The 27711-nt window shown below is 54.8% G+C and overlaps 1 protein-coding gene and 1 long non-coding RNA gene across 3 annotated transcripts in view; one reads left to right on the top strand and one right to left on the bottom strand.

Annotated features, from left to right (window-relative positions):
• The window catches only part of LOC148773209 (uncharacterized), a 29250-nt gene extending 4152 nt beyond the window's left edge, over positions 1-25098 (top strand). The window contains exons 2-3 of the long non-coding RNA XR_016036954.1: positions 19832-19901; positions 24962-25098. This is a non-coding gene — a long non-coding RNA (uncharacterized LOC148773209). The remainder of the gene's footprint in view (positions 1-19831; positions 19902-24961) is intronic.
• Positions 25099-25429: 331 nt separating this feature from the next.
• LOC148773210 (pseudouridine-5'-phosphatase-like) overlaps positions 25430-27711 on the bottom strand; it is a 69800-nt gene continuing 67518 nt past the window's right edge. For both annotated transcript variants that reach the window (XM_088834124.1, XM_088834125.1), the window contains exon 4: positions 25430-26540. In XM_088834124.1, coding sequence (XP_088690250.1) covers positions 26364-26540 — 177 coding nt within the window. In that variant the 3' untranslated portion in view covers positions 25430-26363. The remainder of the gene's footprint in view (positions 26541-27711) is intronic.

Raw genomic sequence — 27711 nt, forward strand, 5'->3', positions numbered from 1 at the left:
TCAATGCAGGGAGCTCGGTGTGTGTTCGGGAGTGTTAGTGGGCGCATGAACGAAGGCAGAATTGAGCCTGGTTCAGTGCGGGGAGTATGATGCGCGCTCAGGAGTGTTTGTAGGGTAGTTGAGCAGGGCGGGAAGTAGTCTGGGTCAGTGCAGGGAGCGAGATGTGTGTTCAGGAGTGTTTGTCGGGGGCTTGAACAGGGTGGGAACCAGCCTGATTCAGTGCGGAGACCATAATGTGGGCTCAGGAGTGTTTATCAGGGGCTTGAACAGGGCAGGAACCAACCTGTTTCAGTGCGGGGAGAGATATGCAGGCTCAGGAGTGTTTTTCGGCACCAGGCTGGTTCAATGCAGGCAGAGAGATGCGGGCTCAGGAGTGTTTGTCGCTGGCTTGAACAGGGTGAGAACCAAGGTGTTTCAGTGCAGGGAGAGAGAGAGATCAGACTCAGGAGTGTGTCGGGGACTTGAACGGGACCGGAACCAGCCTGGTTCAGTGTGGGGAGCAGGTGTGTGCTCAGGAGTGTTTGTCGGGGGCTTGACCAGGGCAGGAATGAGCCTGGTTCAGCACCGGGAGTGAGATGAAGGCTAGAGAAGGAACCAGCCTAGGTCAGTGCGGCGAGTGAGATGCAGGGTAAAGGGAAGGACCCAGCCTGGTTCAGTGTAGGGAGCGAGATGCGGGTTCAGGAGTGTTCGTCGGGCGCTTGAATGGGGCGGGAACCAGCGTGTTCAGCCCAGGGAGAGAGAGATAGCGTCCTAGGATGTTTGTCTGGGGTTTGAACAGGACGGGAACCAGCCTGGGTCAGTGCAAGGAACCTGATGTGGGCTCAGGAGTGTCTGACGGGGGCTTGAACAAGGGCAGGACCCAGCCTGGGTCAGTGCAGGGAGCATGATGTCGGCTCAGGAGTGTTGGTCGGGGGCTTCAACAGCGGGGGATCCAGTGTGGTGCAGTGCAGGAAGAGAGATGCAGGCTCAAGCGAAGGAACCAGCCTGGGTCAGTGCAGGGAAAGGGAGCGTTGAGACTCAGGAATGTTTGTCAGGGGCTTGAACGGGGAGGGAACCAGCGTGGTTCAATGCAGGGGGAGAGAGATGCCGTCTCAGGAGTGTTTGCTGGGGGCTTGAACGAGGGTGGGACCCAGTCTAGTTCAGTGCAAGAAGCGACAGGCGGGTTCAGGAGTGTTTATCGGGGGCTCGAACAGGGCTGGAACCATCTGGGTCAGTGCAGGGAGCTTCATGTGGGCTCAGGAGTCTTTGTCTGGAGCTTCAATAAGGGCGGGACCCAGCCTGGTTCAGTCAGGGAGCGAGATGCAGGCTCAGGAGTGTTTGTCCGCAGCTTGAACAAGGAGAGGACACAGCCTGCACCGGTGCAGGCATGAAGTGAGCTCAGGAGTGTTTGTCGGGGATATCAACTAGGGCAGAACCCAGGCTGGTTCAGTCCAGGGAGTGAGATGCGGGCTCAGGGGTGTTTCTCGGGGGCTTGAACAGGGCAGGAACCAGCCTAGTTCAGGACAGGGAGAGAGATGTGGGTTCAGGAGTGTTGGTCGGGAGCTTCATTAGCGGGGGAACCAGTGTGGTGCAGTCCAGGAAGAGAGATGCAGGCTCAAGCGAAGGAACCAGCCTGGGTCAGTGTAGGGAAAGATAGCGATGAGATTCGCGAATGTTTGTCAGGGACTTGAACAGGGCGGGACCCAGCCTGGTTCAATGCAGGGGTAGAGAGATGCCATCTCAGGAGTGTTTGCTGGGGGCTTGAACAAGGGAGGGACCCGGTTTAGTTCAGTGCAGGAAGTGACAGGCGGGTTCAGGAGTGTTTATCGGGGGCTTGAACAGGGCAGGAACCAGCGTGGTTCAGTACAGGGAGTGAGATGCGGGCTCAGGTGTGTTTGTCGGGGGCTTGAACAGGGCAGGAAACAGCCTGGTTCAGTGCGGGGAGAGATATGCAGGCTCAGGACAGTTTTTCCGGGGCTTGAACAAAAGGAGGGCCCATCCTCGTTCAATGCAGGAAGCTAGATGTGTGTTCGGGAGTGTTACTCGGGCGCATGAACAAGGGAAGAATTGATCTTGGTTCAGTGCGGGGAGTATGATGCGCGCTCAGGAGTGTTTGTAGGGTGGTTGAACAGGGTGGGAACAGTCTGGGTTAGTGCAGGGAGCGAGATGTGGGCTCAGGAGTGTTTGTCGGGGGATTGAACAGGGCAGGAACCATCCTGGGTCCATGCTCAGAGCGAGATACGGGTTCAGGAGTGTTTGTCGAGGGCTTCAACAGGGCGGAAACTGGCGTGGTTCAGTGCAGGGAGAGAGTAATGCAGGCTCAGGAGCGTTTGCTGGGGGAGTGAACAAGGGCAGGACACAGCCTGGGTCAGTGCAGGGAGAGAGATGAAGGCTCAGGAGTGTTTGCTGGGAGCTTGAACAGGGCAGGAACCAGCCTGTTTCAGTGCAGGGAGAGAGTGATGCAGGCTCAGGAGCGTTTGCTGGGAGACTCAACAAGAGCAGGACCCAGTCAAGGTCAGTGCAGGCAGAGAGATGAAGGCTCAGGAGTACTGGTCGGGGACTTGAACTAGGGTAGAACGCAGCCTGGCTCACTTTGGGGAGCATGATGTGGGCTCAGGAGTGTTTGTCGGGGATTGAACAGGGCAGGAACCAGGCTGAGTCCATGCTCAGAGCGAGATACCGGTTCAGGAGTTTTTGTCGGGGGGCTTGAAAAGGGCGGAACCTGGCGTGGTTCAGTGCAGGGAGAGAGTGAGGCAGGCTCAGGAGCGTTTGCTGGGGGACTGAACAAGGCAGGACCCAGCCTGGGTCAGTGCAGGGAGAGAGATGAAGGCTCAGGAGTGTTGGTCGGGGACTTGAACTAGGGTAGAACGCAGCCTGGCTCACTTTGGGAAGCATGATACGGGCTCAGGAGTGTTTGTCGGGGGCTTGAAAAGGGCGAGAACCAACGGGGTTCATTGCAGGCAGAGAGAGAGATGAGAGTCAAGAGTGTTTGTAGGGGACTTGCACGGGGCGGGAACCAGCGTGGTTCAGTGCGGTGAGCATGATGTGTGCTCAGGAGTGTTTGTCGGGGGCTTGACCAGGGCAGGAATGAGCCTGATACAGCACGGGGAGTGAGATGAAGGCTATAGAGAAGGAACCAGCCTAGGACAGTTCGGAGTGTGAGATGTAGGCTAAAGGGAAGGACTCAGCCTGGTTCAGTGCAGGGAGCGAGATGTGGGTTCAGAAGTGTTCGTCGGGGGTTTGAACAGGGCGGGACCCAGCCTGGTTCAATGCAGGGGGAGAGAGATGCCGTCTCAGGAGTGTTTGGGGCGGGAACCAGCGTGTTCAGCGCAGGGAGAGAGACGGCATCCTAGGATGTTTGTCTGGTGTTTGAACAGGACGGGAACCAGCCTGGTCAGTGCAAGGAACCTGATGTGGGCACAGGAGTGTCTGACGGGGGCTTGTGCAAGAGCAGGACCCAGCCTGGGTCAGTGCAGGGAGCATGATGTCGGCTCAGGAGTGTTTGTCAGGGGCTTGAACAGGGCGGGACCCAGCCTGGTTCAATTCAGGGGGAGAGAGATGCCGTCTCAGGAGTGTTTGCTGGGGGCTTGAACAAGGGTGGGACCTAGTCTAGTTCAGTGCAGGAAGCGACAGGGGGGTTCAGGAGTATATATCGGGGGCTTGAACAGGGCGGGAACCAGGCTGGGTCAGTGCAGGGAGCCTCGTGTGGGCTCAGGAGTCTTTGTCTGGGGCTTCAAGAAGGGCGGCACCCAGCCTGGTTCAGTCAGGGAGCGAGATGCAGTCTCAGGAGTGTTTGTCGCTGACTTGAACTAGGGCAGAAACCAGCCTGGTTCAGTGCGGGGAACATTTTTTGGGCTCAGGAATGTTTGTCGGGCACTTGAACAGGGCGGGACCCAGCCTGGTTCAGTGCAGGGAGTGAGATGAGGATTCAGGAGTGTTTGTCCGGGGCTTGAACAGGGCGGGAACCAGCCAGGCTCAGTGTGAGGAGCATGATGTGGGCTCAGGAGTCTTTGTCCGGGGCTTGAACAGGGCGAGAACCATCCAGGATCAGTCGAGGCAACATGATATGGGCTGAGGAGTGTTTCCAAGGGGTTTGAACAGGGTGGAAGCAGCGTGGTTCAGTGCAAGGAGAGAGAGAGAAACAAATGCAGGCTCAGGAGTGTTTTTCGGGGGCTTGAACGGGGCAGGAACCAGCCTGGGTCCATGCACGGAGCGAGATACGGGTTCAGGAGTGTTTGTCGTGGTTCAGTGCAGGGTGAGAGTGATGCAGGCTCAGGAGCGTTTGCTGGGGGACAGAACAAGGGCAGGACCCAGCCTGGGTCAATGCAGGGAGAGAGATGAAGGCTCAGGAGTGTTTGTCGGGGACTTGAACTTGGGCAGAACCCAACCTGGTTCAGTGGGGAGAGCATGATGTGGGGTCAGGAGTGCTTGTCGGGGGCTTGAGCAGGGCGGGAACCAGCCTGGTTCAGTGCGAGGAGCATGATGTGTGCTCAGGAGTGCTTGTTGGGGACTTCAACAGGGCAGAACAAGCCTGGTTCAGCACGGGGAGTGAGACGAAGGCTAAAGAGAAGGAACCAGCCTAAGTCCGTGCGGGGAGTGAGATGCAGGCTAAAGGGAAGGACCCAGCCTGGTTCAGTGCAGGGAGCGAGATGTGGGTTCAGGAGTGTTTGTCGGGGGCTTGAACGGGGAGGGAAGCTCATGTTCAGCGCAGGGAGAGAGAGATGTCGTCCCTAGGATATTTGTCTGGGGTTTGAACAGGACGGGAACCAGCCTGGGTCAGTGCAAGGAATCTGATGTGGGCTCAGGAGTGTATGACGGGGGCTTGAACAAGGGCGGGACCCAGCCTGGGTCAGTGCAGGGAGCATGATGTCGGCTCAGGAGTGTTTGTCGGGGGCTTCAACAGTTGGGGAACCAGTGTGGTGCAGTGCAGGAAGAGAGACGCAGGCTCAAGCGAAGGAACCAGCCTGGGTCAATGCAGGGAAAGAGAGCGATGAGACTCAGGAATGTTTGTCAGGGGCTTGAACAGGGCAGGAACCAGCCTGGTTCAATGCAGGGGGAGAGAGATGCCCTCTCAGGAGTGTTTGCTGGGGGCTTGAACGAGGGTGGGACCCAGCCGGGGTCAGTGCAGGGAGCGTGATGTCGGCTCAGGAGTGTTTGTCGGGGGCTTAAACAGCGGGGGACCCAGTGTGGTGCAGTGCAGGAAGAGAGACGCAGGCTCAAGCGAAGGAACCAGCCTGGGTCAGGGCAGGGAAAGAGAGCGATCAGACTCGGGAATGTTTGTAAGGGGCTTGAACAGGGTGGGAACCAGCCTGGTTCAATGAAGGGGGAGAGAGAGAGAGAGAGGCCGTCTCAGGAGTGTTTGCTGGGGGCTTGAACGAGGGTGGGACCCAGTGTAGTTCAGTGCAAGAAGCGACAGGTGGGCTCAGGAGTGTTTATCGGGGGCTTGAACAGGGCTGGAACCAGCCTGGGTCAGTGCAGGGAGCCACATGTGGGCTCTGGAGTCTATGTCTGGGGCTTCAATAAGGGCGGGACCCAGCCTGGTTCAGTCAGGGAGGGAGATGCACGCTCAGGAGTGTTTGTCCAGGGCTTGAACAAGGAGAGGACACAGCCTGCATCAGTGCAGGTGCAGGCATGAAGCGAGCTCAGGAGTGTTTGTCGGGGACTTGAACTAGGGCAGAACCCAGCCTGGTGCAGTCCAGGGAGTGAGATGCGGGCTCAGGAGTGTTTGTCGGGGGATTGAACAGGGCAAAGGACCAGCGTGGTTCAGTGCAGGGAGAGAGAGAGATGCAGGCTCAGGAGTGTTTTTCGGAGGCTTGAACAGGGAGGGAACCAGCCTGATTCAGTACAGGGAGAGAGATGTGGGCTCAGGAGTGTTTGTCGCTGACTTGAACTAGGGCAGAAACCAGGCTGGTTCAGTACAGGGAGTGAGATGCGGGCTCAGGAGTGTTTCTCGGGGGCTTGAACAGGGCAGGAACCAGCCTAGTTCAGGACAGGGAGAGAGATGTGGGTTCAGGAGTGTTTGTCGGGACATGGATTGCGGCAGGACCCAGCCTGATTCAGTGCGGGGAGCAGGATGTGGGCTCAGGAGTGTTTGTCGGGGGATAGAACTAGGGCAAGACCCAGCCTGGGTCTCCGCAGGGAGCATGATACGGTCTCAGGAGTGTTTATCGGGAGCTTAAACAGGGCTGGAACCAGGCTGGGTCAGTGCAGGGAGCCTCACGTTGGCTCAGGGGTCTTTGTCTGGGGCTTCAAGAAGGCGGGACCCAGCCTGGTTCAGTCAGGGAGCGAGATGCAGGCTCAGGAGTGTTTGTTCAGGACTTGAACAAGGAGAGGGCACAGCCTGCATCAGTGCAGCTGAAGGCATGAGGCGAGCTCAGGAGTGTTTCTCGGGGACTTGAACTAGGGCAGAACCCAGCCTGGTGCAGTCCAGGGAGTGAGATGCGGGCTCAGGAGTGTTTGTCGGGGGATTGAACAGGGAGGGAACCAGCCTGATTCAGTGCGGTGAGAGATCTGCAGGCTCTGGAGTGTTTTGGGGGGCTTGAACAACGGGAGGGCCCATCCTTGTTCAATGCAGGGAGCTAGATGTGTGTTCGGGAGTCTTACTTGGGCGCTTGAACTAGGGCAGAACTGAGCCCAGTACAGGGCGGGTAGTATGATGTGCACTCAGGAGTGTTTGTAGGGTGGTTGAACAGGGCGGGAACAGTCTGGGTTAGAGCAGGGAGCGAGATGTGGGCTCAGGAGTGTTTGTTGGGGGATTGAACAGGGCAGGAACCAGCCTGGGTCCGAGCAGGGAGCGAGATACGCGTTCAGGAGTGTTTGTCGGGGGCTTCAACAGGGCGGAAACTGGCATGGTTCAGTGCAGGGAGAGAGTGATGCTGGCTCAGGAGCATTTGCAAAGGGATTGAACAAGGGCAGGACCTAGTCTGGTTCAGTGCAGGGAGAGAGTTGCAGGCTCAGAAGTGTTTTGGGAGATTGAACAGGGCACGATCCAGCCTGGTTTCATGCGGAGAGCACGATGTGGGCTAAAGAGTGTATGTTGGGGGCTTGAACAGGGCAGGAAATAGCCTGGATCAGTGCAGGTAGAGAGATGTGGGCTCAGGAGTGTTTCTGGGGGCTTGAACAAGGGGAGGACCCAGCCTGCTTCAGTACGGGCAACATGATGTGGGTTCAGGAGTGTTTGTCGGGTGTTTAAAGAGGGCAGGAACGAGCCTGGGTCCATGCTCAGAGCGAAATACGGGTTCAGGAGTGTTTGTCGGCGGCTTGAAAAGGGCGGAAAGTGGCATGGTTCAGTGCAGGGAGAGAGAGATGCAGGCTCAGAAGCGTTTGCTGAGGGACTGAACAAGGGCAGAACCCAGCCTGGGTCAGTGCAGGGAGCATGACGTCGGCTCAGGAGTGTTGGTCGGGAGCTTCATTAGCGGGGGAACCAGTGTGGTGCAGTCCAGGAAGAGAGATGCAGGCTCAAGCGAAGGAACCAGCCTGGGTCAGTGTAGGGAAAGATAGCGATGAGATTCGGGAATGTTTGTCAGGGGCTTGAACAGGGCGGGACCCAGCCTGGTTCAATGCAGGGGGAGAGAGATGCCGTCTCAGGAGTGTTTGCTGGGGGCTTGAACAAGGGAGGGACCCGGTCTAGTTCAGTGCAGGAAGCGACAGGCGGGTTCAGGAGTGTTTATCGGGGGCTTGAACAGGGTAGGAACAAGCGTGGTTCAGTACAGGGAGTGAGATGCGGGCTCAGGATTGTTTGTCGTCGGCTTGAACAGGGCAGGAAACAGCCTGGTTCAGTGCAGGGAGAGATATTCAGGCTCAGGACAGTTTTTCCGGGGCTTGAACAAGAGGAGGGCCCATCCTCGTTCAATGCAGGGAGCTAGATGTGTGTTCGGAGTGTTACTCGGGCGCATGAACAAGGGAAGAATTGATCGTGGTTCAGTGCGGGGAGGATGATGCGCGCTCAGGAGTGTTTGTAGGGTGGTTGAACAGGGTGGGAACAGTCTGGGTTAGTGCAGGGAGCGAGATGTGGGCTCAGGAGTGTTTGTCGGGGGATTGAACAGGGCAGGAACCATCCTGGGTCCATGCTCAGAGCGAGATACGGGTTCAGGAGTGTTTGTCGGGGGCTTGAACAGGGCGGAAACTGGCGTGGTTCAGTGCAGGGAGAGAGTAATGCAGGCTCAGGAGCGTTTGCTGGGGGACTGAACAAGGGCAGGACCCAGCCTGGGTCAGTGCAGGGAGAGAGATGAAGGCTCAGGAGTGTTGGTCGGGGACTTGAACTAGGGTAGAACGCAGCCTGGCTCACTTTGGGGAGCATGTTGTGGGCTCAGGAGTGTTTGTCGGGGATTGAACAGGGCAGGAACCAGCCTGAGTCCATGCTCAGAGCGAGATACCGGTTCAGGAGTGTTTGTCGGGGGGCTTGAAAAGGGCGGAAACTGGCGTGGTTCAGTGCAGGGAGAGAGTGAGGCAGGCTCAGGAGCGTTTGCTGCGGGACAGAACAAGGGCAGGACCCAGCCTGGGTCAATGCAGGGAGAGAGATGAAGGCTCAGGAGTGTTTGTCGGGGACTTGAACTAGGGCAGAACCCAACCTGGTTCAGTGGGGAGAGCATGATGTGTGCTCAGGAGTGTTTGTCGGGGACTTCAACAGGGCAGAACGAGCCTGGTTCAGCACGGGGAGTGAGAGGAAGGCTAAAGAGTAGGAACCAGCCTAGGTCCGTGCGGGGAGTGAGATGCAGGCTAAAGGGAAGGACCCAGCCTGGTTCAGTGCAGGGAGCGAGATGTGGGTTCAGGAGTGTTCGTTGGGGGCTTGAACAGGGCGGGAACCAGCGTGTTCAGTGCAGGGAGAGAGATGAGGATTCAGGAGTGTTTGCCCGGGGCTTGAACAGGGCGGGAACCAGCCAGGCTCAGTGTGAGGAGCATGATGTGGGCTCAGGAGTCTTTATCCGGGGCTTGAACAGGGCGAGAACCATCCAGGATCAGTCAAGGCAACATGATATGGGCTGAGGAGTGTTTCCAAGGGGTTTGAACAGGGCAGGAAGCAGCGTGGTTCAGTGCAAGGAGAGAGAGAGAGACAGATGCAGGCTCAGGAGTGTTTTTCGGGGGCTTGAACGGGGCAGGAACCAGCCTGGGTCCATGCACGGAGCAAGATACGGGTTCAGGAGTGTTTGTCGTGGTTCAGTGCAGGGAGAGAGTGATGCAGGCTCAGGAGCGTTTGCTGGGGGACAGAACAAGGGCAGGACCCAGCCTGGGTCAATGCAGGGAGAGAGATGAAGGCTCAGAGTGTTTGTTGGGGACTTGAACTAGGGCAGAACCCAACCTGGTTCAGTGGGGAGAGCATGATGTGGGGTCAGGAGTGTTTGTCGGGGGCCTCAACCGTGGGGGAACCAGTGTGGGGTGCAGTGAAGGAAGAGAGATGCAGGCTCAAGCGAAAGAACCAGCCTGGGTAAGTGTAGGGAAGAGAGTAATGAGACTCAGGAATGTTTATCAGGGGCTTGAACATGGTGGGAAACCAGCCTGGTTCAATGAAGGGGGAGAGAGAGAGAGAGAGATGCCGTCTCAGGAGTGTTTCCCGGGTGCTTGAACAAGGGTGGGACCCAGCCTAGTTCAGTGCAGGAAGCGACAGGCGGGTTCAGGAGTGTTTATCGGGGGCTTGAACAGGGCTGGAACCAGTCTGGTCAGGGAGCCTCACGTCGGCTTGGGATTCTTTGTCTGGGGCTTCAATAAGGACGGAACCCAGCCTGGTTCAGTCAGGGAGCGAGATGCAGGCTCAGAAGTGTTTGTCCAGGCCTTGAACAAGGAGAGGACACAGCCTGCATCAGTGCAGCTGCAGGCATGAAGCGAGCTCAGGAGTGTTTGTCGGGGACTTGAGCCAGGGCAGAACCCAGCCTGTTTCAGTACAGGGAGTGAGATGCGGGCTCCGGAGTGTTTGTCGGGGGTTTGAACAGGGCAGAAACTGACCAGGTTCAGTGCAGGGACCGAGATGTGGGCTCAGGAGTGTTTGTCGGGGACATGAACTAGGGTAGAACGCAGCCTGGCTCAGTGTGCGGAGCATGATGTGTGCTCAGGAGGGTTTGTCGGGGATTGAACAGGGCAGGAACAAGCGTAGTTCGGTGCAGGGACCGAGAGGCCGGTTCAGAAGTGTTTGTTGGGGACTTGAACTAGGGCAGAACCCAGCCTGCTTCAGTGCGGGGAGCGTGGTGTGGACTCAAGTGTTTGTCGGGGGCTTGAACAGGATAGGAAACAGCCTGGTTCAGTGCAAAGAGAGAGATGCGGGTTCAGGAGTGTTTGGCGGGGGTTGAACAAGGTCAGGACCCGGCTGGGTTCAGTGCAGGTAGAGAGATGCAGGCTCAGATGTGTTTGCTGGGGGCTTCAACAAGGCGGGAACCAGCCTGGTTCAGTGCAGAGAGAGATGCGGGCTCAGGAGTGTTTCTTGGGGGCTTGAACAAGGGGAGGAACCAGCCTGCTTCAGTGCGGGCATAATGCTGTGGGTTCAGGAGTGTTTGTAGGGGGCTTGAACGGGGCAGGAACCAGTTGGGTCCATGCATGGAGCGAGATACCGGTTCAGGAGTGTTTGTCCGGGGCTTGAAAAGGGTGGGAACTGGCGTGGTTCAGTGCAGGGAGATAGTGATGCAGGCTCAGGAGCGTTTGCTGGGGGACGGAACAAGGGCAGGACCCAGCCTGGGTCAGTGCAGGGATAGAGATGAAGCCTCAGAAGTGTTTGTCGGGGACTTGAACTAGGGCAGAACCCAGCCAGGTTCAGTGCGGAGAGCATGATGTGGGCTCAGGAGTGTATGTCAGAGGCTTGAACGGGGCAGAAAACAGCCTGGATCAGTGCAGACAGAGAGATGTGGGCTCAGGAGTGTTTGCTGGGGGCTTGAACAAGGGTGGGACCCAGTCTAGTTCAGTGCAGGAAGCGACAGGCAGGTTCAGGAGTGTTTATCGGGGGCTTGAACAGGGCTGGAACCAGGCTGGGTCAGTGCAGGGAGCCTCATGTGGGCTCAGGAGTCTATGTCTGGGCTTCAATAAGGGCGGGACCCAGCCTGGTTCAGTCAGGGAGCGAGATGCAGGCTCAGGAGTGTTTGTCCAGGGCTTGAACAAGGAGAGGACACAGCCTACCTCAGTGCTGGCATGAAGTGAGCTCAGGAGTGTTTGTCAGGGACTTGAACTAGGGCAGAACCCTGGCTGGTTCAGTACAGGGAGTGAGATGCAGGCTCAGGAGTGTTTGTCCAGGGCTTGAACAAGGAGAGGACACAGTCTGCATCTGTGCTGGCACGAAGGGAGCTCAGGAGTGTTTGTCGGCGACTTGAACTAGGGCAAACCCAGCCTGGTTCAGTACAGGGACTGAGATGCAGGCTCAGGAGTGTTTGTCGGTGGCTTGAACAGGGCAGGAAACAGCCTGGTTCAGTAGGGGAGTGAGACGCGGGTTCAGGAGTGTTTGTTGGGGGCTTCAACAGGGCAGGGACCAGCGTGGTTCTGTGCAGGGAGAGAGAGATAGATGCAGGCTCCGGATTGCTTGTCGGCGCCTTGAACAGGGCCGGAACCAGCCTGGGTCTGTGCACGGAGCGAGATACGGGTTCATGAGTGTTTGTCGGGGACTTGAAAAGGGCGGAAACTGGCGTGGTTCAGTGCAGGGAGAGATGGATGCAGGCTCAGGAGCGTTTGCTGGGGGACTGAACAAGGGCAGGACCCAGCCTGAGTCAGTGCAGGGAGAGAGATGAAGGCTCAGGAGTGTTTGTTGGGGACTTGAACTAGGGTAGAACGCAGCCTGGCTCAGTGTGGGGAGAATGATTTGGGCTCAGGAGTGTTTGTCGGGGATTGAACAGGGCAGGAACCAGCCTGGGTCCGTGCACGGAGCGAGATACGGGTTCAGGAGTGTTTGTCGGGGGCTTGAAAAGGGCGGAAACTGGCGTGGTTCAGTGCAGGGAGATAGGGAGGCAGGCTCAGGAGCATTTGCTGGGGTATTGAACAAGGGCAGGACCCAGCCTGATTCAGTGCAGGGAGAGCGATGTGGGCTCAGGAGTGTTCGTCAGGGGCTTGAACTAGGGCAGAAACCAGCCTCGTTTAGTGCGGGGAACATTTTTTGGGCTCAGGAATATTTGTCGGGTACTTGAACAGGTCGGGACCCAGTCTGGTTCGGTGCAGAGCGTGAGACTCAGGATGAGGAGTGTTTCCTAGGGTCTTGAAAAAGAGCAGGAACCAGCCAGGTTCAGTGCACGTAGCGAGATGAGGGTTCAGGAGTATTGGTCTGGGGCTTGAACAGGGCGGGAACCAGCCAGGTTCAGTGTGAGGGGCATGATGTGGGCTCAGGAGTCTTTGTCCGGGGCTTGCACAGGGCAGGAACCAGCGTCGTTCAGTTCAGGAAGTATGATGTTGGCTCAGGAGTGCTTGCTGGGGGATTGAACAAGGGCCGGACCCAGCGTGCCTCAGTGCAGGGAGAGAGATATGGGTTCAGGAGTGTTTGTTGGGGACTTGAACTAGGGTAGAACGCAGCCTGGCTCAGTGTGGGGAGCATGATGTGGGCTCAGGAGTGTTTGTCGGGAATTGAACAGGGCAGGAACCAGCGTGGTTCAGTGCAGGGACCGAGATGCCGGTTCAGAAGTATTTGTCAGGGACTTGAACTAGGGCAGAACCCAGCCTGCTTCAGTGCGGGGAGAATGATGTGGCTCAGAAGTGTTTGTCGGGGGCTGGAACAGGGTAGGAACCAGCCTGGTTCAGTGCAAGAAGAGAGATGCGGGTTCAGGAGTCTTTGGTGGGGGTTGAACAAGGGCAAGACCCAGCTGGGTTCAGTGCAGGTAGAGAAATGCAGGCTCAGAAGTGTTTGCTGGGGGCTTGAACAGGGCGGAAACCAGCCTGGTTCTATGCAGGGAGGGAGATGCGGGCTCAGGAGTGTTTCTTGGGTGCTTGAACAGGGGAGGACCCAGCCTGCTTCAGTGCGGGCAGCATGGTATGGGTTCAGGAGTGTTTTTCGGGGGTTTGAACAGGGCAAGAACCAGCCTGGGTCCATGCACGGGGCGAGATACGGGTTCAGGAGTGTTTGTCGGGGCCTTGAAAAGGGCGGAAACTGGCGTGGTTCAGTGCAGGGAGAGAGTGAGGCAGGCTCAGGAGCGTTTGCTGGGGGACGGAACAAGGGCACGACCCAGCCTGGGTCAGTGCAGGGAGAGAGATGAAGTCTCAGGAGTGTTTGTCGGGGACTTGATCTATGGGAGAACCCAGCCTGGTTCAGTGCGGAGAGCATGATGTGGGCTCAGGAGTGTTTGTAGGGGGGTTCAACAGTGGGGGAACCAGAGTGTTCCAGTGCAGGAAGAGAGATATAGGCTCAAGCGAAGGAACCAGCCTGGGTAGTGCAGGGAAAGAGAGCGATGAGACTCAGGAATGTTTGTCAGGGGCTTCAACAGGGTGGGAAGCAGCCTCGTTCAATGCAGGGGGAGAGAGAGATGCCGTCTCAGGAGTGTTTGCTGGGGGCTTGAACAAGAGCAGGACCCAGGCTGGTTCAATGCAGGCAGAGATGTGGGCTCAGGAGTGTTTGTCGGGGGCTGGAAAAGGGCGGGAACCAGCCTAGCACAGTGCAGGGAGCAAGATGTGGCCTCAGGAATGATTGTCGGGGGTTTGAACAAGGGCACGACCCAGCCAGGTTCAGTGCAGGGAGTGAGATACAGGCTCAAGGGAAGGAACCAGCGTAGTTCAGTGCAGGGAGAGAGATGAGGGCTCAGGAGTGTTTGTCGGGGGCTTGAACAGGGCGAGAACAAGGGTGGTTCAGGGCTCAGGAGTGTTTGTCGGGGGCTTGAACAGGGCGAGAACCAGCGTGGTTCATTGCAGGGAGAGAGAGAGATGAGACTCAGGAGTGTTTGTCGGGGACTTGAACAGGGAAGGAACCAGCCTGGTTAAGTGCGGGGAGCATGATGTGCGCTCAGGAGTGTTTTTCGGGGGCTTGAAGAAGGGGAGGACCCATCCTTGTTCAATGCAGCGAGCTAAATGTGGGTCAGGAGTGTTAGTCGGATGCTTGAACTAGGGCAGAACCGAGCCTGGTTCAGTGCGGGGAGTGTGATGCGCGCTCAGGAGTGTTTGTTGGGTGGTTGGCCAGGAACCAGTCTGGGTCAGTGCAGGGAGCGAGATGTGGGTTCAGCAGTGTTTGACACCGGCTTGAACAAGGGTAGGACCCGGCCTCGTTCAGTTTAGGGAGGGAGATGTGGACTCAGGACTGTTTGCTGGGGAATTGAACAAAGGCAGGACCCACTCTGCTTCGGTGCAGGGAGTGAGACGCAGGTTCAGGAGTATTTGTCGGGGGCTGGAAGAGGGCGGGAACCAGCCTGGTTCAGTGCAGGGAGAGAGATGTGGGCTCAGGAGTGTTTGTTGGGGGCTTGACCAGGGCAGGAATCAGTGTGGTTCAGTGCAGGGAGAGTGATGCAGGCTCAGGAGTGTTTGTCGGTGGTTTGAACAGGGCAGAAACCGGCCAGGTTCAGTGCAGGGACCGAGATGTGGGCTCAGGAGTGTTTGTCACGGACATGAACTAGGGCAGGACCCAACCTAGTTCAGTGCGGGGATCAGGATGCGGGTTCAATAGTGTTTGTCGGGAAGTTGAACACGGGCAACAAGCAGCCTGGTTCAATGCGGGGAGTGAGATATGGGCTTAGGAGTGTTTGTCGGGGGCTTGACCAGGACAAAAATCAGCGTGGTTCAGTGCAGGGCGAGAGAGAGAGACACAGGCTCAGGAGTCTTTGTCGGGGGTTTGAACAGGGCAGAAACTGGCCAGGTTCAATGAAGGGACCGAGATGTGGGCTCGGCAGTGTTTGTTGGGGACATGAACTAGGGCAGGACCCAACCTAGTTCAGTGCGGGGATCATGATGCGGGTTCAGCAGTGTTTGTCGGGGACTTGAACAAGGGCAACAACCAGCCTGGTTCAATGCGGGGAGTGAGATGCAGGCTCAAGGGATGGAACCATTCTGGGTCTGTCCTGGAGAGAGATGTGAGCTCAGGAGTGTTAGTCGGGGTCTTGAACAGAGGGGGAACCAGCGTGGTTCAGTGCAGGGAGAGAGAGGCAGGCTCAGGAGTGTTTGTCAGGGACTTGAACTAGGGTAGAACGCAGATGGCTCAGTGTGGGGAGCATGATGTGGGCTCAGGAGCATTTGTCGGGGATTGAACAGGGCAGGAACCAGCGAGGTTCAGTGCAGGGACCGAGATGCCGGTTCAGAAGTGTTTGTCGGGGGCTTGAACAGGGCAGGAAACAGCCTGGTTCAGTCCAGGGAGTGAGACGCAGGCTCAAGAGTGTTTGCTGGGGGCTTGAATAAGAGCAGGACCCAGGCTGGTTCAATGCAGGCAGAGATCTGTGCTCAGGAGTGTTTGTCGGGGGCTTGAAAAGGGCGGGAACCAGCCTAGGTCAGTGCAGGGAGGAAGATGTGGCCTCAGGAATGTTTGTCGGGGGTTTGAACAAGGGCAGGACCCAGCCACGTTCAGTGCGGGGAGCATGATATGTGTTCAGGAGTGTTTGTCGGGGGCTTGACCAGGACAGGAACGAGCCTGGTTCAGCACGGCGAGTGAGATGAAGGCTAAAGAGAAGGAACCAGCCTAGGTCAGTGAGGGGAGTCAGATGCAGGTTAAAGGGAAGGACCCAGCCTGGTTCAGTGCAGGGAGCGAGATGTGGGTTCAAGAGTTTCGTCGGAGGCTTGAACGGGGCGGGAACCAGCGTGTTCAGCGCAGGGAGAGAGAGAGAGAGATGCAGGCTCAGGCGTGTTTGTCGGGGGCTTGAACAGGGAGGGAACCAGCCTGGTTCAGTGCAGAGAGTGAGATGCAGGCTGAGGAGTGTTTGCTGGGGGCTTGAAAAAGAGCAGGAACCAGCCAGCTTCAGTGCAGGGATCGAGATGAGGTTTCAGGAGTCTTTGTCCGGGGCTTGAACAGGGCGGGAACCAGCCAGGTTCAGTGTGAGGAGCATGATCTGGGCTCAGGAGTGTTTCTAAGGGGTTTGAAGAGGGCAGAAACCAGCGTGGTTCAGTGCAGGGAGAGTGAGAGAGAGTGAGATAAAGGCTCAGGAGTGTTTGTCGGGGGCTTCAACAGGGCAGGAACCAGCGTGGTTCAGTTCAGGAAGTAAGATGTGGGCTCAGGAGTGTTTGCTGGGGGACTGAACAAGGGCAGGACCCAGGCTGGGTCAGTGCAGGGAGAGAGATGAAGGCTCAGGAGTGTTTGTTGGGGGCTTGAATAGGGCGGGAACCAGCCTAGTTCAGGGCAGGGAGCAAGATGTGGCCTCAGGAATGTTTGTCGGGGGTTTCAACAAGGGCAGGACCCAGCCAGGTTCAGTGCAGGGAGTGGGATGCAGGCTCAAGGGAAGGAACCAGCGGAGTTCAGTGCAGGGAGAGCGATGCGGGCTCAGGAGTGTTTGTCGGGGGCTTGAGCAGGGAGGAAACCAGCCTGGTTCAGCGCGGCGAGCATGATGTGTGCTCAGGAGTGTTTGTCGGGGGCTTGACCAGGGCAGGAACTAGCCTGGTTCAGCACGGGGAGTGAGATGAAGGCTAAAGAGAAGGAACCAGCCTAGGTCAGTGCGGGGAGTCAGATGCAGGCTAAAGGGAAGGACCCAACCTGATTCAGTGCAGGGAGCGATATGTGGGTTCAGGAGTGTTCGTCGGGGGCTTGAACGGGGCGGGAACCGGCGTGTTTAGCGCAGGGAGAGACAGATGTCGTCCTAGGATGTTTGTCTGGCGTTTGAACAGGACGGGAACCAGCCTGGGTCAGTGCAAGGAACCTGATGTGGGCTCAGGAGTGTTTGACGGGGGCTTGAACAAGGGCAGGACCCAGCCTGGGTCAGTGCAAGGAGCATGATGTCGGCTCAGGAGTGTTTGTCGGGGGCTTCAACAGCGGGGGAACCAGTGTGGTGCAGTGCAGGAAGAGAGATGCAGGCTCAAGCGAAGGAACTAACCTGGGTCAATACAGGGAAAGGGAGAGATGAGACTCAGGAATGTTTGTCAGGGGCTTGTATAGGGCGGGAACCAGCCTAGTTCATGGCAGGGAGAGAGATGTGTTTTCAGGAGTGTTTGTCGGAGGCATGAACTGGGGCAGAACCCAGCCTGGTTCAGTGCGGGAAGCAGGATGTGGGCTCAGGAGTATTTGTCGGGGGATAGAACTAGGGCAAGACTCAGCCTGGGTAGGGGCAGGGAGCATGATATGGTCTCAGGAGTGTTTGTCGAGGGCTTGAACAGGGCAGGAACCACCCTGGTTCGGTGCGGTGAGAGATATGCAGGTTCAGGAGTATTTTTCTGGGGCTTGAACAAGAGGAGGGCCCATCCTAGTTCAATGCAGGGAGCTAGATGTGTGTTCGGGAGTGTTAGTCGGGCGCATGAACGAGGGCAGAATTGAGCCTAGTTCAGTGCCGGCAGTATGATGCGCGCTCAGGAGTGTTTGTAGGGTGGTTGAACAGGGCGGGAATAGTCTGGGTTAGTGCAGGGAGCGAGATGTGTGTTGAGGAGTGTTAGTCGGGGGCTTGAACAGGGCAGGAACCAGCCTGTCTCTGTGCACGGAGCAAGATACGGGTTCAGGAGTGTTTGTCGGGGGCTTGAACAGGGCGGAAACTGGCGTGGTTCAGTGCAGGGAGAGAGATGCAGGCTCGGGAGTGTTCGTCGGGGGCTTGAATGGGGCGGGAACCAGCGTGCTCAGTTCAGGGAGAGAGAGATGTCGTCCTAGGATATTTGTCTGGGGTTTGAACAGACGGGAACCAGCCTTGGTCAGTGCAAGGTTCCTGATGTGGGCTCAGGAGTGTTTGACGGGGGCTTGAACAAGGGCAGGACCCAGCCTGGGTCAGTGCAAGGAGCATGATGTCGGCTCAGGAGTGTTTGTCGGGGGCTTCAACAGCGGGGGACCCAGTGTGGTGCAGTGCAGGAAGAGAGATGCAGGCTCAAGCGAAGGAACCAGCCTGGGTCAGTGCAGGGAAAGGGAGCGATGAGACTCAGGAGTGTTTGTCAGGGGCTTGAACAGGGCTGGAACCAGGCTGGGTCAGTGCAGGGAGCCTCACGTTGGCTCAGGAGTCTTTGTCTGGGGCTTCAATAAGGGCGGCACCCAGCCTGGTTCAGTCAGGGAGGGAGATGCAGGCTCATGAGTGTTTGTCCAGAGCTTGAACAAGGAGAGGACACAGCCTGCATCAGTGCAGGCAAGAAGTGAGCTCAGGAGTGTTTTTCGGAGACTTGAACTAGGGCAGAACCCATCCTGGTTCAGTTCAGGGAGTGAGATGCGGGCTCAGGAGTGTCTGTCAGAGGATTGAACAGGGCAGGAAACAGCCTGGTTCAGTGCTGGGAGTGAGATGCGGGTTCAGGAGTATTTGTCAGGGGCTTGAACCGGGCAGGGACCAGCGTGGTTCAGTGCAGGGAGAGAGATGCAGGCTCAGGAGTGTTTGTCGGGGGTTTGAACAGGCAGAATCTGGCCGGGTTCAGTGCAGGGACCGAGATGTGGGCTCAGGAGTGTTTGTCGGGGGCTTGACCAGGGCAGGCATCAGCGTGGTTCAGTGCAGGGAGAGAGATGCAGGCTCAAGGGATGGAACCAGTGTGGGTCTGTCCTGGAGAGAGATGGGGGCTCAGGAATGTTTGTCAAGGGCTTGAATTGGGCGGGAACCAGCATGGTTCAGTGCAGGGAGAGAGATGCAGGCTGAAGAGTGTTTGTTGGGGGCTTGAACAAGGGCAGGTCCCAGCCTGGTTCAGTTAGGAAGAGAGATGCAGGCTCAGGAGTGTCTGTCGGATCTTGAACAGGGCAGGAACCAGCCTCCGTCAGTGTAGGGACCAAGATGCGGGCTCAGGAGTGTTTGTTGGGGGCTTCAACAGGGCAGGATCCAGCCTGGTTCAGTGCAGTGAGACAGAGAGATGTGAGCTCAGAAGTGTTTGTCGGGGGGCTTCAACAGGTTGGGAACCAGCCTGTTTCAGTGCAGGGACCGAGTTGCGGGCTCAGGAATGTTTGTCAGGGAGTTGAACTAGGGTAGAACACAGCCTGGCTCAGTGTGGGGCGCATGATGTGGGCTCAGGAGTGTTTGTCAGGGGCTTGAACAGGGCAGGAACCAGCCTGGTTCAGTGCGGGGGGTGAGATGCAGGCTCAGGAGTGTTTGTCAGGGAGTTGAACTAGGGTAGAACGCAGCCTGGCTCAGTGTGGAGAGCGTGATGTGGGCTCAGGAGTGTTTGTCAGGGGCTTGAACAGGGCAGGAACCAGCCTGGTTCAGTGCGGGGGGTGAGATGCAGGCTCAGGAGTGTTTGTCAGGGAGTTGAACTAGGGTAGAACGCAGCCTGGCTCAGTGTGGGGAGCATCATGTGGGCGCAGGAGTGTTTGTCGGGGGATTGAACAGGGCAGGAACCAGCGTGGTTCAGTGCAGGCAGAGAGATGCGGGCTCAGGAGTGTTTGTCAGGGGCTTGAACAAAAGCAGGACCCAGCCTGGTTCAGTGCAGGGAGCATGATGTGGGCTCAGGAGTGTTTGTCGGAATCTTGAACAGGGCAGGAACCAGCATGGTTCAGTGCGGGGAGTGAGATGCAGGCTCTGGAGTGTTTGTTGTGGACTTGAACTAGGGCAGAACCCAGCCTGCTTCAGTGCATGGAGCATGATGTGGGCTCAGGAGTGTTTGTCAGGGCCTTGAACAGCGTGGGAACCTGCCTGGTTCAGTGCAGGGAGTGAGATGCAGGCTCAGGAGTGCTTGTCGGGGGCTGGACTCATACAAGCCGGTGGCTGCGTCCTGGGCAGGCTGTAAACAGACATCTGGCGCGGTGAGCTGAGAGACCTTTAGTGAGTGGGCTGTGCTGGATTTGCAGGATTAGATGCACTTTCCGGGGGAAATGCCAACCTCTTCAGGATCCTTTTCTCTCTGCTTGCCCTCCCTTGTGTCAGCCTGTTGTCAAGTCCTCCCTTTCTGTCTGCAGCCTCAACTTTGGAAAGAGACATTTCAATCCTGTCCACAGGCCAGGCGTCCTCCTTCCGTTTAGCATCAAGGTAAGCTTCCCTTGCACAACTCTGTACCATCTGGGGTTAAAAAAGCACCTGCTTCTCTTTCTACTCACTTTGAACCATTCAGTCCACAGAAAACTACAAGAGACAGGAGATTCTCCCCAGGCTCGCTTTCCCCCTGGAGGGAGGGCCCCGTGTCTTTGCTCCCCTGATCGGTCAAGTTTTCTCAAGCATTGTCTCCCCTCGTGGCGTGAAGCCCTTCCCCATCATATCCAGTCTGTCGTTGGCCCCCAGAGCTCTTCCTGTCCCAGCACAGGTACCCAGACTGCGTGTCCACCTGTCCGTCCAGCTGGTCTTTGGTCTCCTGGCAGTCTTTCGAGGTGGACTTTCGCTTTTTTGTTATGTTTTTCTTTGGCTGTGTCGGGTCTTAGTTGCAGCACACAGCGTCTTCACTGGGTCACGTGCGATCTTGTTTCTGCAGTGCATGGACTCTCTGGTTGGGGTGCATGGGCTTGCTTGTCCCGTGGTGCGTGGGACCTTAGTTGCCCAAACAGGGATGGAACCCATGTCTCCTGAACTGCAAGGCAGATTCTGAACCACTGGACCACCAGGGAAGTCCCGAGACTTTCAGCATTATGACGCTGCAATCCCTTCCTTCTGACCTGTCTTCACCGGACACCTTCTCATCTGTTAGCACCCAGATGCTCCTAGAGCTCTGCATTTCCTAAGCCAGGCTTTGGCTCACCTCGACACACCATCACAGGACCCCTGGATCACTGCAATTGGAATACAAACCATGAAGTGATTTGAATCCCTCCTTTTTACTTTGTCCCTGATGTTGGTTCCTTTCACCGACACTTGTTGCCATGTAGCTGAGTGAGACTTCCTTATTTAATCAACATGTATTTATTTGGCTGCACTGGGCGTTAGCTGCAGCAGGCAGGGTCTTTGTTGTGGCATCCAGCAACGGATGCTCTTTAGTTGTGGCATCTGGGCTCTAGTTCCCAGATCAGGGATCGAACCTGGGTCCCCCTGCACTGGGAACATGGAGTCTCAGCCACTGGACCACCAGGGAAGTCCCAGTGACATTTAAAAATGCACGCATTTAACATCAGAAAATGGACTGGGTTTATCAATTCATCTTGCAGACTTCAACCCCTGGTGGAGATCTCTAGCCGTCCCTTGTGCAAATGACGGAACTTGCTCCACATAACAGGAAGCTCCTTTTAATGTGAGCCAATTAGAGGAATGGGTTTGGCTGTTGGTTAAAAGGTACGAATAACACTGGAATCTCGGACCTTATCGCAGAGCTAGCTCCCATCAAGCCCTCCTCTGTGGATGGCTCCTGGGGTTTCCTCCTCTTGACTATTACGAATGGCACTGCAGTGAACATCCATGTGCAAGTTTCTGTGTGGACAAACTTTCTCATCTCTCTCAAGCACTCACCCCAAAGTGGAAATGCTGGGTTATGTATGGTCGATCTCTGTTTCGCTTTTTAACACATTTATTGACCAGGGGATTCTGGCAGAAACTAACACCTGTGGCTGGCAATTTGTTAAGTGAATACTGAGACACTCCAGTCAGGCAACAAAAGACGCATTCATGTCTCTGCTCAGTAAGTTCTTAAGAAACTGACCAAGTTAACTTCCACTGCCTCCTGACTCAAATCTCATATATTGCTTCGATGTTAAGGCCGTCTCATTGACCCTACAGGCATCAATTTAAAGGACGTGCCCACCCCACCACTGTTCCCCCCAAGACACTGTTCTTCTGCCTCACAGCATGAATAGCAATTTGCAATCGTACATGTCTATGGGTCCTTAACTATATCCCTCATATTAAATTCCACATTGCTCGGGGGTCAGATCACGTCCATCTGGTCTTCCACCGCTAGGAAACAAAACCTGTCAGGTGCTGTGAGTTATCTAGCCCGCAAACTTCTGGGATATACTTTGAGCTACTGCTCCCAAGGAGTTCTGGGCAGAGAAAGGAAGGTGTGAGTCCACAGCTAACAGGAGGAGAGTGGGTGGCCCGTGAATCCACAGGGACTCTCACCAGACCCAAGCGGCTCGTCTCCGACACCTTCAGCAGCACTCTGGGGACGCTGCAGCCAACAGGCTCAAGGCTGAGTTCCCTTCATCCCCAAACCCCAGGAGCCAAGTTCTCGCTGGATGGTGTGAGGCGGGAGGGGGGGGGCGGTGGTCAGGACAGTCATATGGACAAACTGCAGTTTGCAGACGAGGAATCGAGGAACCAAAATTAGAGAAGTCAAACAGCAGTGACACACAAACACTACCCACGTGTGTAAGATAGCGAGCTAGTGGGGAAGACGCCGGATAGCACAGGGACCTCAGCTCCGTGCTCGGTGATGAGCTAGAGGGGGATGGGGGCTGAGGGAAGCTTAAGAGGGAGGGGATATACCTATATGTATTCATGTAGCTGATTCACTGTGCTGCCCAGCAGAAACCAACACAGCATTGTCAAGCTATTAGCCTCCAGTTCAAAATAAGTTTACAAAATAAATAAAAAGACAAAAAAAAAAACAGTACTGTTACAGAAAGATGGATGAGAAAAACCTCAGATCCCAGTCCTTGAGAACGAGGTTAAAAACCTGCCCTAGGAGTAACAAGGAGACACAAGTTTGATCCTTGGCTTGGGAAGATCTCCCCGGAGAAGGCAATGGCAAACCCACACCCAGTATTCTTGCCGGGGAAACCTCACGGACAGAGGAGCCTGGCGGGCTACAGTCCATGGCGGGGTCGCAAAAAGAGTCGGACACATCTGAGAGACTAGGTAACAACCAGCTGGTGCTCTTCTCAGGGGACCGTGGGCCTAGCAATAGATGACATGTAGGAACCCCGCAGGGATGCTGTCACCAGTCTTGGACCCGTCAACAGCTTGCCTCGCCAACATGACTGCGTGTTAGTAAGGGGATCAGCAGAGAACAAACAGTTCATCACCCGGGGGCCTGGTAAGTGTTTCCCAAGAGCGAGCACTCAAGACGGACATTTCACAGCTTCCCGGAGGTTAACTCGAGAATCCTGAAGACCGCAGTCAGGAGGGAGCCGTCAGAGGAGATAAGAGCTGACATTCGACAGGCTTCGTATTTTCTCCATTAGTGGGCATCTCAAACTTGTGTAAGGAAAATATTCTCCTTACATAAAAATGGATGATTCAGGGACTTCCCCGGCGGTCCAGCGGTTAAGACTCTGCCTTGCAACCCAGGAGGTGAGGGTTTGATTCCTGGCTGGGGAACTAGGATCCCACAAGCTTCGTGGTCAAAAACGCAGAGCGTAAAACAGAAACAACATTGTGACAAATTCAACATACTTCGAAAAATGGTCCAGATTAAAAAAAAAAAAAATTTTTTTTTTTTTTATCTTTAAAGGATGGTGCAGCTAATAAGGCAAGAGTGTGTTCTGTGGGCTGCCTTAAACAGCATAGGCCCACGGTGAAAAAAATACAGGGCTGGCTGCATCCAGGCGAGACCCGTACGAGTCAGTTCTGCACCTGGACAATGGTGTTGCAATGTCAGACATCCTTGATAGTTTAATTACCAAAAATTTCTATGTATTTCCCTGTGGCTCACGGTTAAGTGTGGGGAATGATGGCGTTTTCTGGAGTGCTGTCCTGAATGTTAACCTTTAACCGTCAGCCCCAGCACTAACCTCACAAGTTACAAACCTAATCGTGCCTCAGTTAATCTCCTCAAGACATTAAGACTTAAAGGGGGGTAAACAAGGAGCACTCTTGGGCTTCCCGGACGGCTCAGTAGTAAGGAATCCGCCTGCCGATGCAGAAGACCCGGATTCAACCCCTGGGTCGGGAAGATTTCTTGGAGAAGGGAATGGTAACCCACTCCAGTATTGCCTGGAGAATCCCATGGACAGAGGAGCCGGGTGGGCTACAGTCCATGGGGCCAAAAAGAGTCAGACACGACTGAGCAATTAACACTTCAGAATTCAGTATGCAGTGAAGACATCCTTCGGAAGCTGAGAAATAGACACGGTTCAGAGACACTTCTGAGAGTTTTTATATCATGGGACTCATATGTAAACATTAAGTGGCATTACGCAGAGAAATAGACACGGTTCAGAGACACTTCTGAGAGTTTTTATATCATGGGACTCATATGTAAACATTAAGTGGCATTACTCATTGACTAGAATTTCTAGAATGCTGATGAAAACGTACTGAAGGAGGAATCCTTTTGTTTCTGACTTTTAAACAGAACAGTGAGTACATCACCAATTAAAGAGTATTGACTCGGGTTACAGAGAAATAGGTATTCTTTACAATAAATACCTATCCTTATCTGACTGAGATTCTGAATGTGGACTGCAGGCCAATTATTCTGCAAAGAGGATTTTGTAAACAAGTCATTTTAAATGCCTCTGCATAATATATGAACTCACCACCTCTTTGACAAGGTTCTAAATGAATAAATGTATTTAATGGCATGTTTCCCGCGGTCTCCTGTTTAACAAGAGATGTAAAGACGTGCTATTTACAGCAACATGGGTGGACCCAGAGATGATCGTACTAATTGAAGGAACTCAGAGAAAGACAAATACCGTATGATATCATTTATATGTGCAATGGAAAACAAACGATAGAAACGACCTTATTCACAAAACACAAACCTCTGGGAAGAATGTGATCATTTACAAATCAAGTAAGTGACCGTCTCCCTGAGACCCTTTATCTGCGGAGTGCAAAGAAAGCTTGGTTCACTGACCACATGTAAATGCCTACTGTATATAAAATAGCTAACAAGGACATACTTGTACAGCACAGGGAACTCTACTCAATATTCTGGAATAACCTATAATGGGAAACAATCAGAAAAAGAATAAATACATGGACATCAGCAAATCAGTCTGCTGAACACCTGAAGCTACACAACACTGCAAAACTATTTCAATAAAAGTTAAACAATTGTACATATGCAAATCATCTTACAGTATTAATACTGTTTGTGGCTTAAACAAATAAAAAGTCAACCAGTCACATTTATGTTTTACATTTGTTAGAGGATAATTTTTTTTAAAGTCTTTATTGAGTTTGTTAACAATATTGTTTCTGTTCTGTTTTGGATTTTTTAGTCACAAAGGCATGTGGGATCTTAAGCGCCCCAACCAGGGATCGAAGCACTGGATGGTGAAGGGGACCACCAGGGAAGTCCCCAGGATATGACGTTTTTTTTAAAAAAAGAGACTGATAAAGTCATACTCACAAGTAAAACAGAAACAAGTGTCAAAACTTTTATTCAATGAAATCAACTGGTGAGGGAAACAGTAAGATGTTACAAGCAATTTCAGGGAGAATTCAAAGAACAGACACGTATACGGGCCATCAAGAAATATTGAGATCAATTAGCTGAAACGGTGCAAAACTGGTGAAAGGCCAGAAATAATCACAATCATCGCCGTCATATACATTTCTATCATTTTTCTAAGACCTTACACAGTGGAAAATCAGCTTAAGGACAATCAGTAAAAGAACACTTGTTGGGGGGGGGCACCCACTAGGAACACCCCGAGATTATATTATTCTCATTTTCAATGATGTTCCCATCGCAAAAGGCTGAGCAAGTCTGTTGTTCAGTTGCTAAGTCGTGTCCGACTCCTTGCGACCCCATGGACTGAAGCACGCCAGGTTTCTGAAGGAAATCTATTAAAAGGCGTTAATCACCAGAGCCTAATGTCGGATAAAGTGTTCCCCAAATGGGTTCTTGGTGGTACCAAGACGGCACTGTCCAATCCAATTCTATCTGTATCTAAAAGCGTATTAGAAAAATAAACGATCTTAAAGGAAATGACTTCTCTGAGGTAGAAAACGTTCTGGAACGTGCGTATGCACCTCGATGTGAGATGCAGGCTGCAGGGATGTTCACACCGGCAAAAAAGAACGCATGACAGCGGTCACGGGCTCTGACCACAGGTCCCGAGCGCTTTGAAGGACACGGGAAGAATGCCACCGTCTGCGGATAAAGACAGTCGCTTATTAAAAGCTCATCCAAGGTGAATCTCCCACTCAGATCACAAACAGAATGACCAGCTCACTTGGATCGGTTGCTATTGCCCGTGAAGAGGACAGAACACTGAAGGGTGATTCAGTACTGGATGCCTATAAGTATAAATAACTATGTACCGACATATATATACATACAAGCACATACATACATGCATACACATTTTACAGTTGTCAACCAGGGCTGAGAACACCAAAGAAGATAAAGGGCGTGAAGCCAAATTATTCCGACACTAAATACGATTATTCCAGTGAGATTTTTCCATCTCGCGTTCTGGGCTGGATCTGCCTTCTGCGTGTCAAGTGAGGGTTTTGGCCCCCGTGGAGAGCGCGGGCCCGGCCCTCTGCGGGCCGAGAAGGCCTGGGGGCTGAAGGCCGGTCCCGGGGAGGTCTGGGAGCGGGGCTCCCCTCCAGCTGTCTCCCCGGCCCTCTCCTGGCGGGGACCCCCGGGGTAGGGGGTGGGTGGGCGCCCTCTCAGTCGTAGGGCGGCAGGCCGAACAGCTCGGGCTGGAACTCCTGCAGGGAACCCAGCACGAGGGTGGCCTTGGAGGTCAGGTCTGGGTTCAGGTTTTCGTCGGGGACCATGACCACCTGCATCCCCGCGGCGAGGGCCGCCTCCACCCCGTTGGGCGCGTCTTCGAACACCAGGCACTGCAGGGCGAGGGAGGAAAAAAAAGACAAAGAGGGTTGAGTCGTCCCAGTCGGTACCCACGCGTCTCGCCTGGGTGGGCACGGCCCCCGTGGCCGGTGGCTGAGTCCGGCTGTGGGCACGGCCGGAGTTCTGCGGGACCCAGGAAGGATGTGGGTGGGGGCTGCCCGGTTCACCACCCGTAAGGGGCACGGAGAGGGCCGGCACGCCCCCCCCATCCCAGCGCGGCCTGCCCTGGCACTTGACGGCGGGCTGGCCCATCGCTCTCAGCCCCGGGAGCTGGCACAGCTCAGCGGGCAGACCGGTTTCTAGACTCACCAATTCATTTTACTGGAACACAGTACACACAGCACACAGCACACCCGCAGTACACACAGCACACACACGGTACACACCCACAGTACACACAGCACACACACAGTACACACCCACAGTACACACAACACACAGTACACCCGCAGTACTTACAGCACACACAACACACAATACACACAACACACCCGCAGCACTCACAGCACACAGAGTACACACAGCACACACACAGTACACACCCACAGTACACACAACACACAGTACACCCGCAGTACTTACAGCACACACAACACACAATACACACAACACACCCGCAGCACTCACAGCACACACACAGCACACACACAGTACACACCCACAGTACACACAACACACACAGTACACACCCACAGTACATACAACACACAATACACACAACACACCCGCAGCACTCACAGCACACACACGGTACACACCCACAGTACACACAACACACAATACACACAACACACCCGCAGTACACACAGCACACACACGGTACACACCCACAGTACACACAACACACACAGTACATACCCACAGTACACACAACACACACGCAGCACTCACAGCACACACACAGCACACACACAGTACACACACAGTACACACAGCACACACAGTACACACCCACAGTACACATAACACACACCACACACAACACACCCGCAGCACTCAGAGCACACATAGCACACACCCACAGTACACACAACACACACGATACACACCCACAGTACACACAACACACAGTACACACAACATACACACAGTACACACCCACAGTACACACCCACAGTACACACAACACACACAACACACACAACACACAACACACCCGCAGTA

This window comes from Moschus berezovskii, chromosome X (genome assembly GCF_049115385.1).
Source record: "Moschus berezovskii isolate FMDL1 chromosome X, NW_MosBer_1.0, whole genome shotgun sequence".
NCBI lineage: Eukaryota > Metazoa > Chordata > Mammalia > Artiodactyla > Moschidae > Moschus > Moschus berezovskii.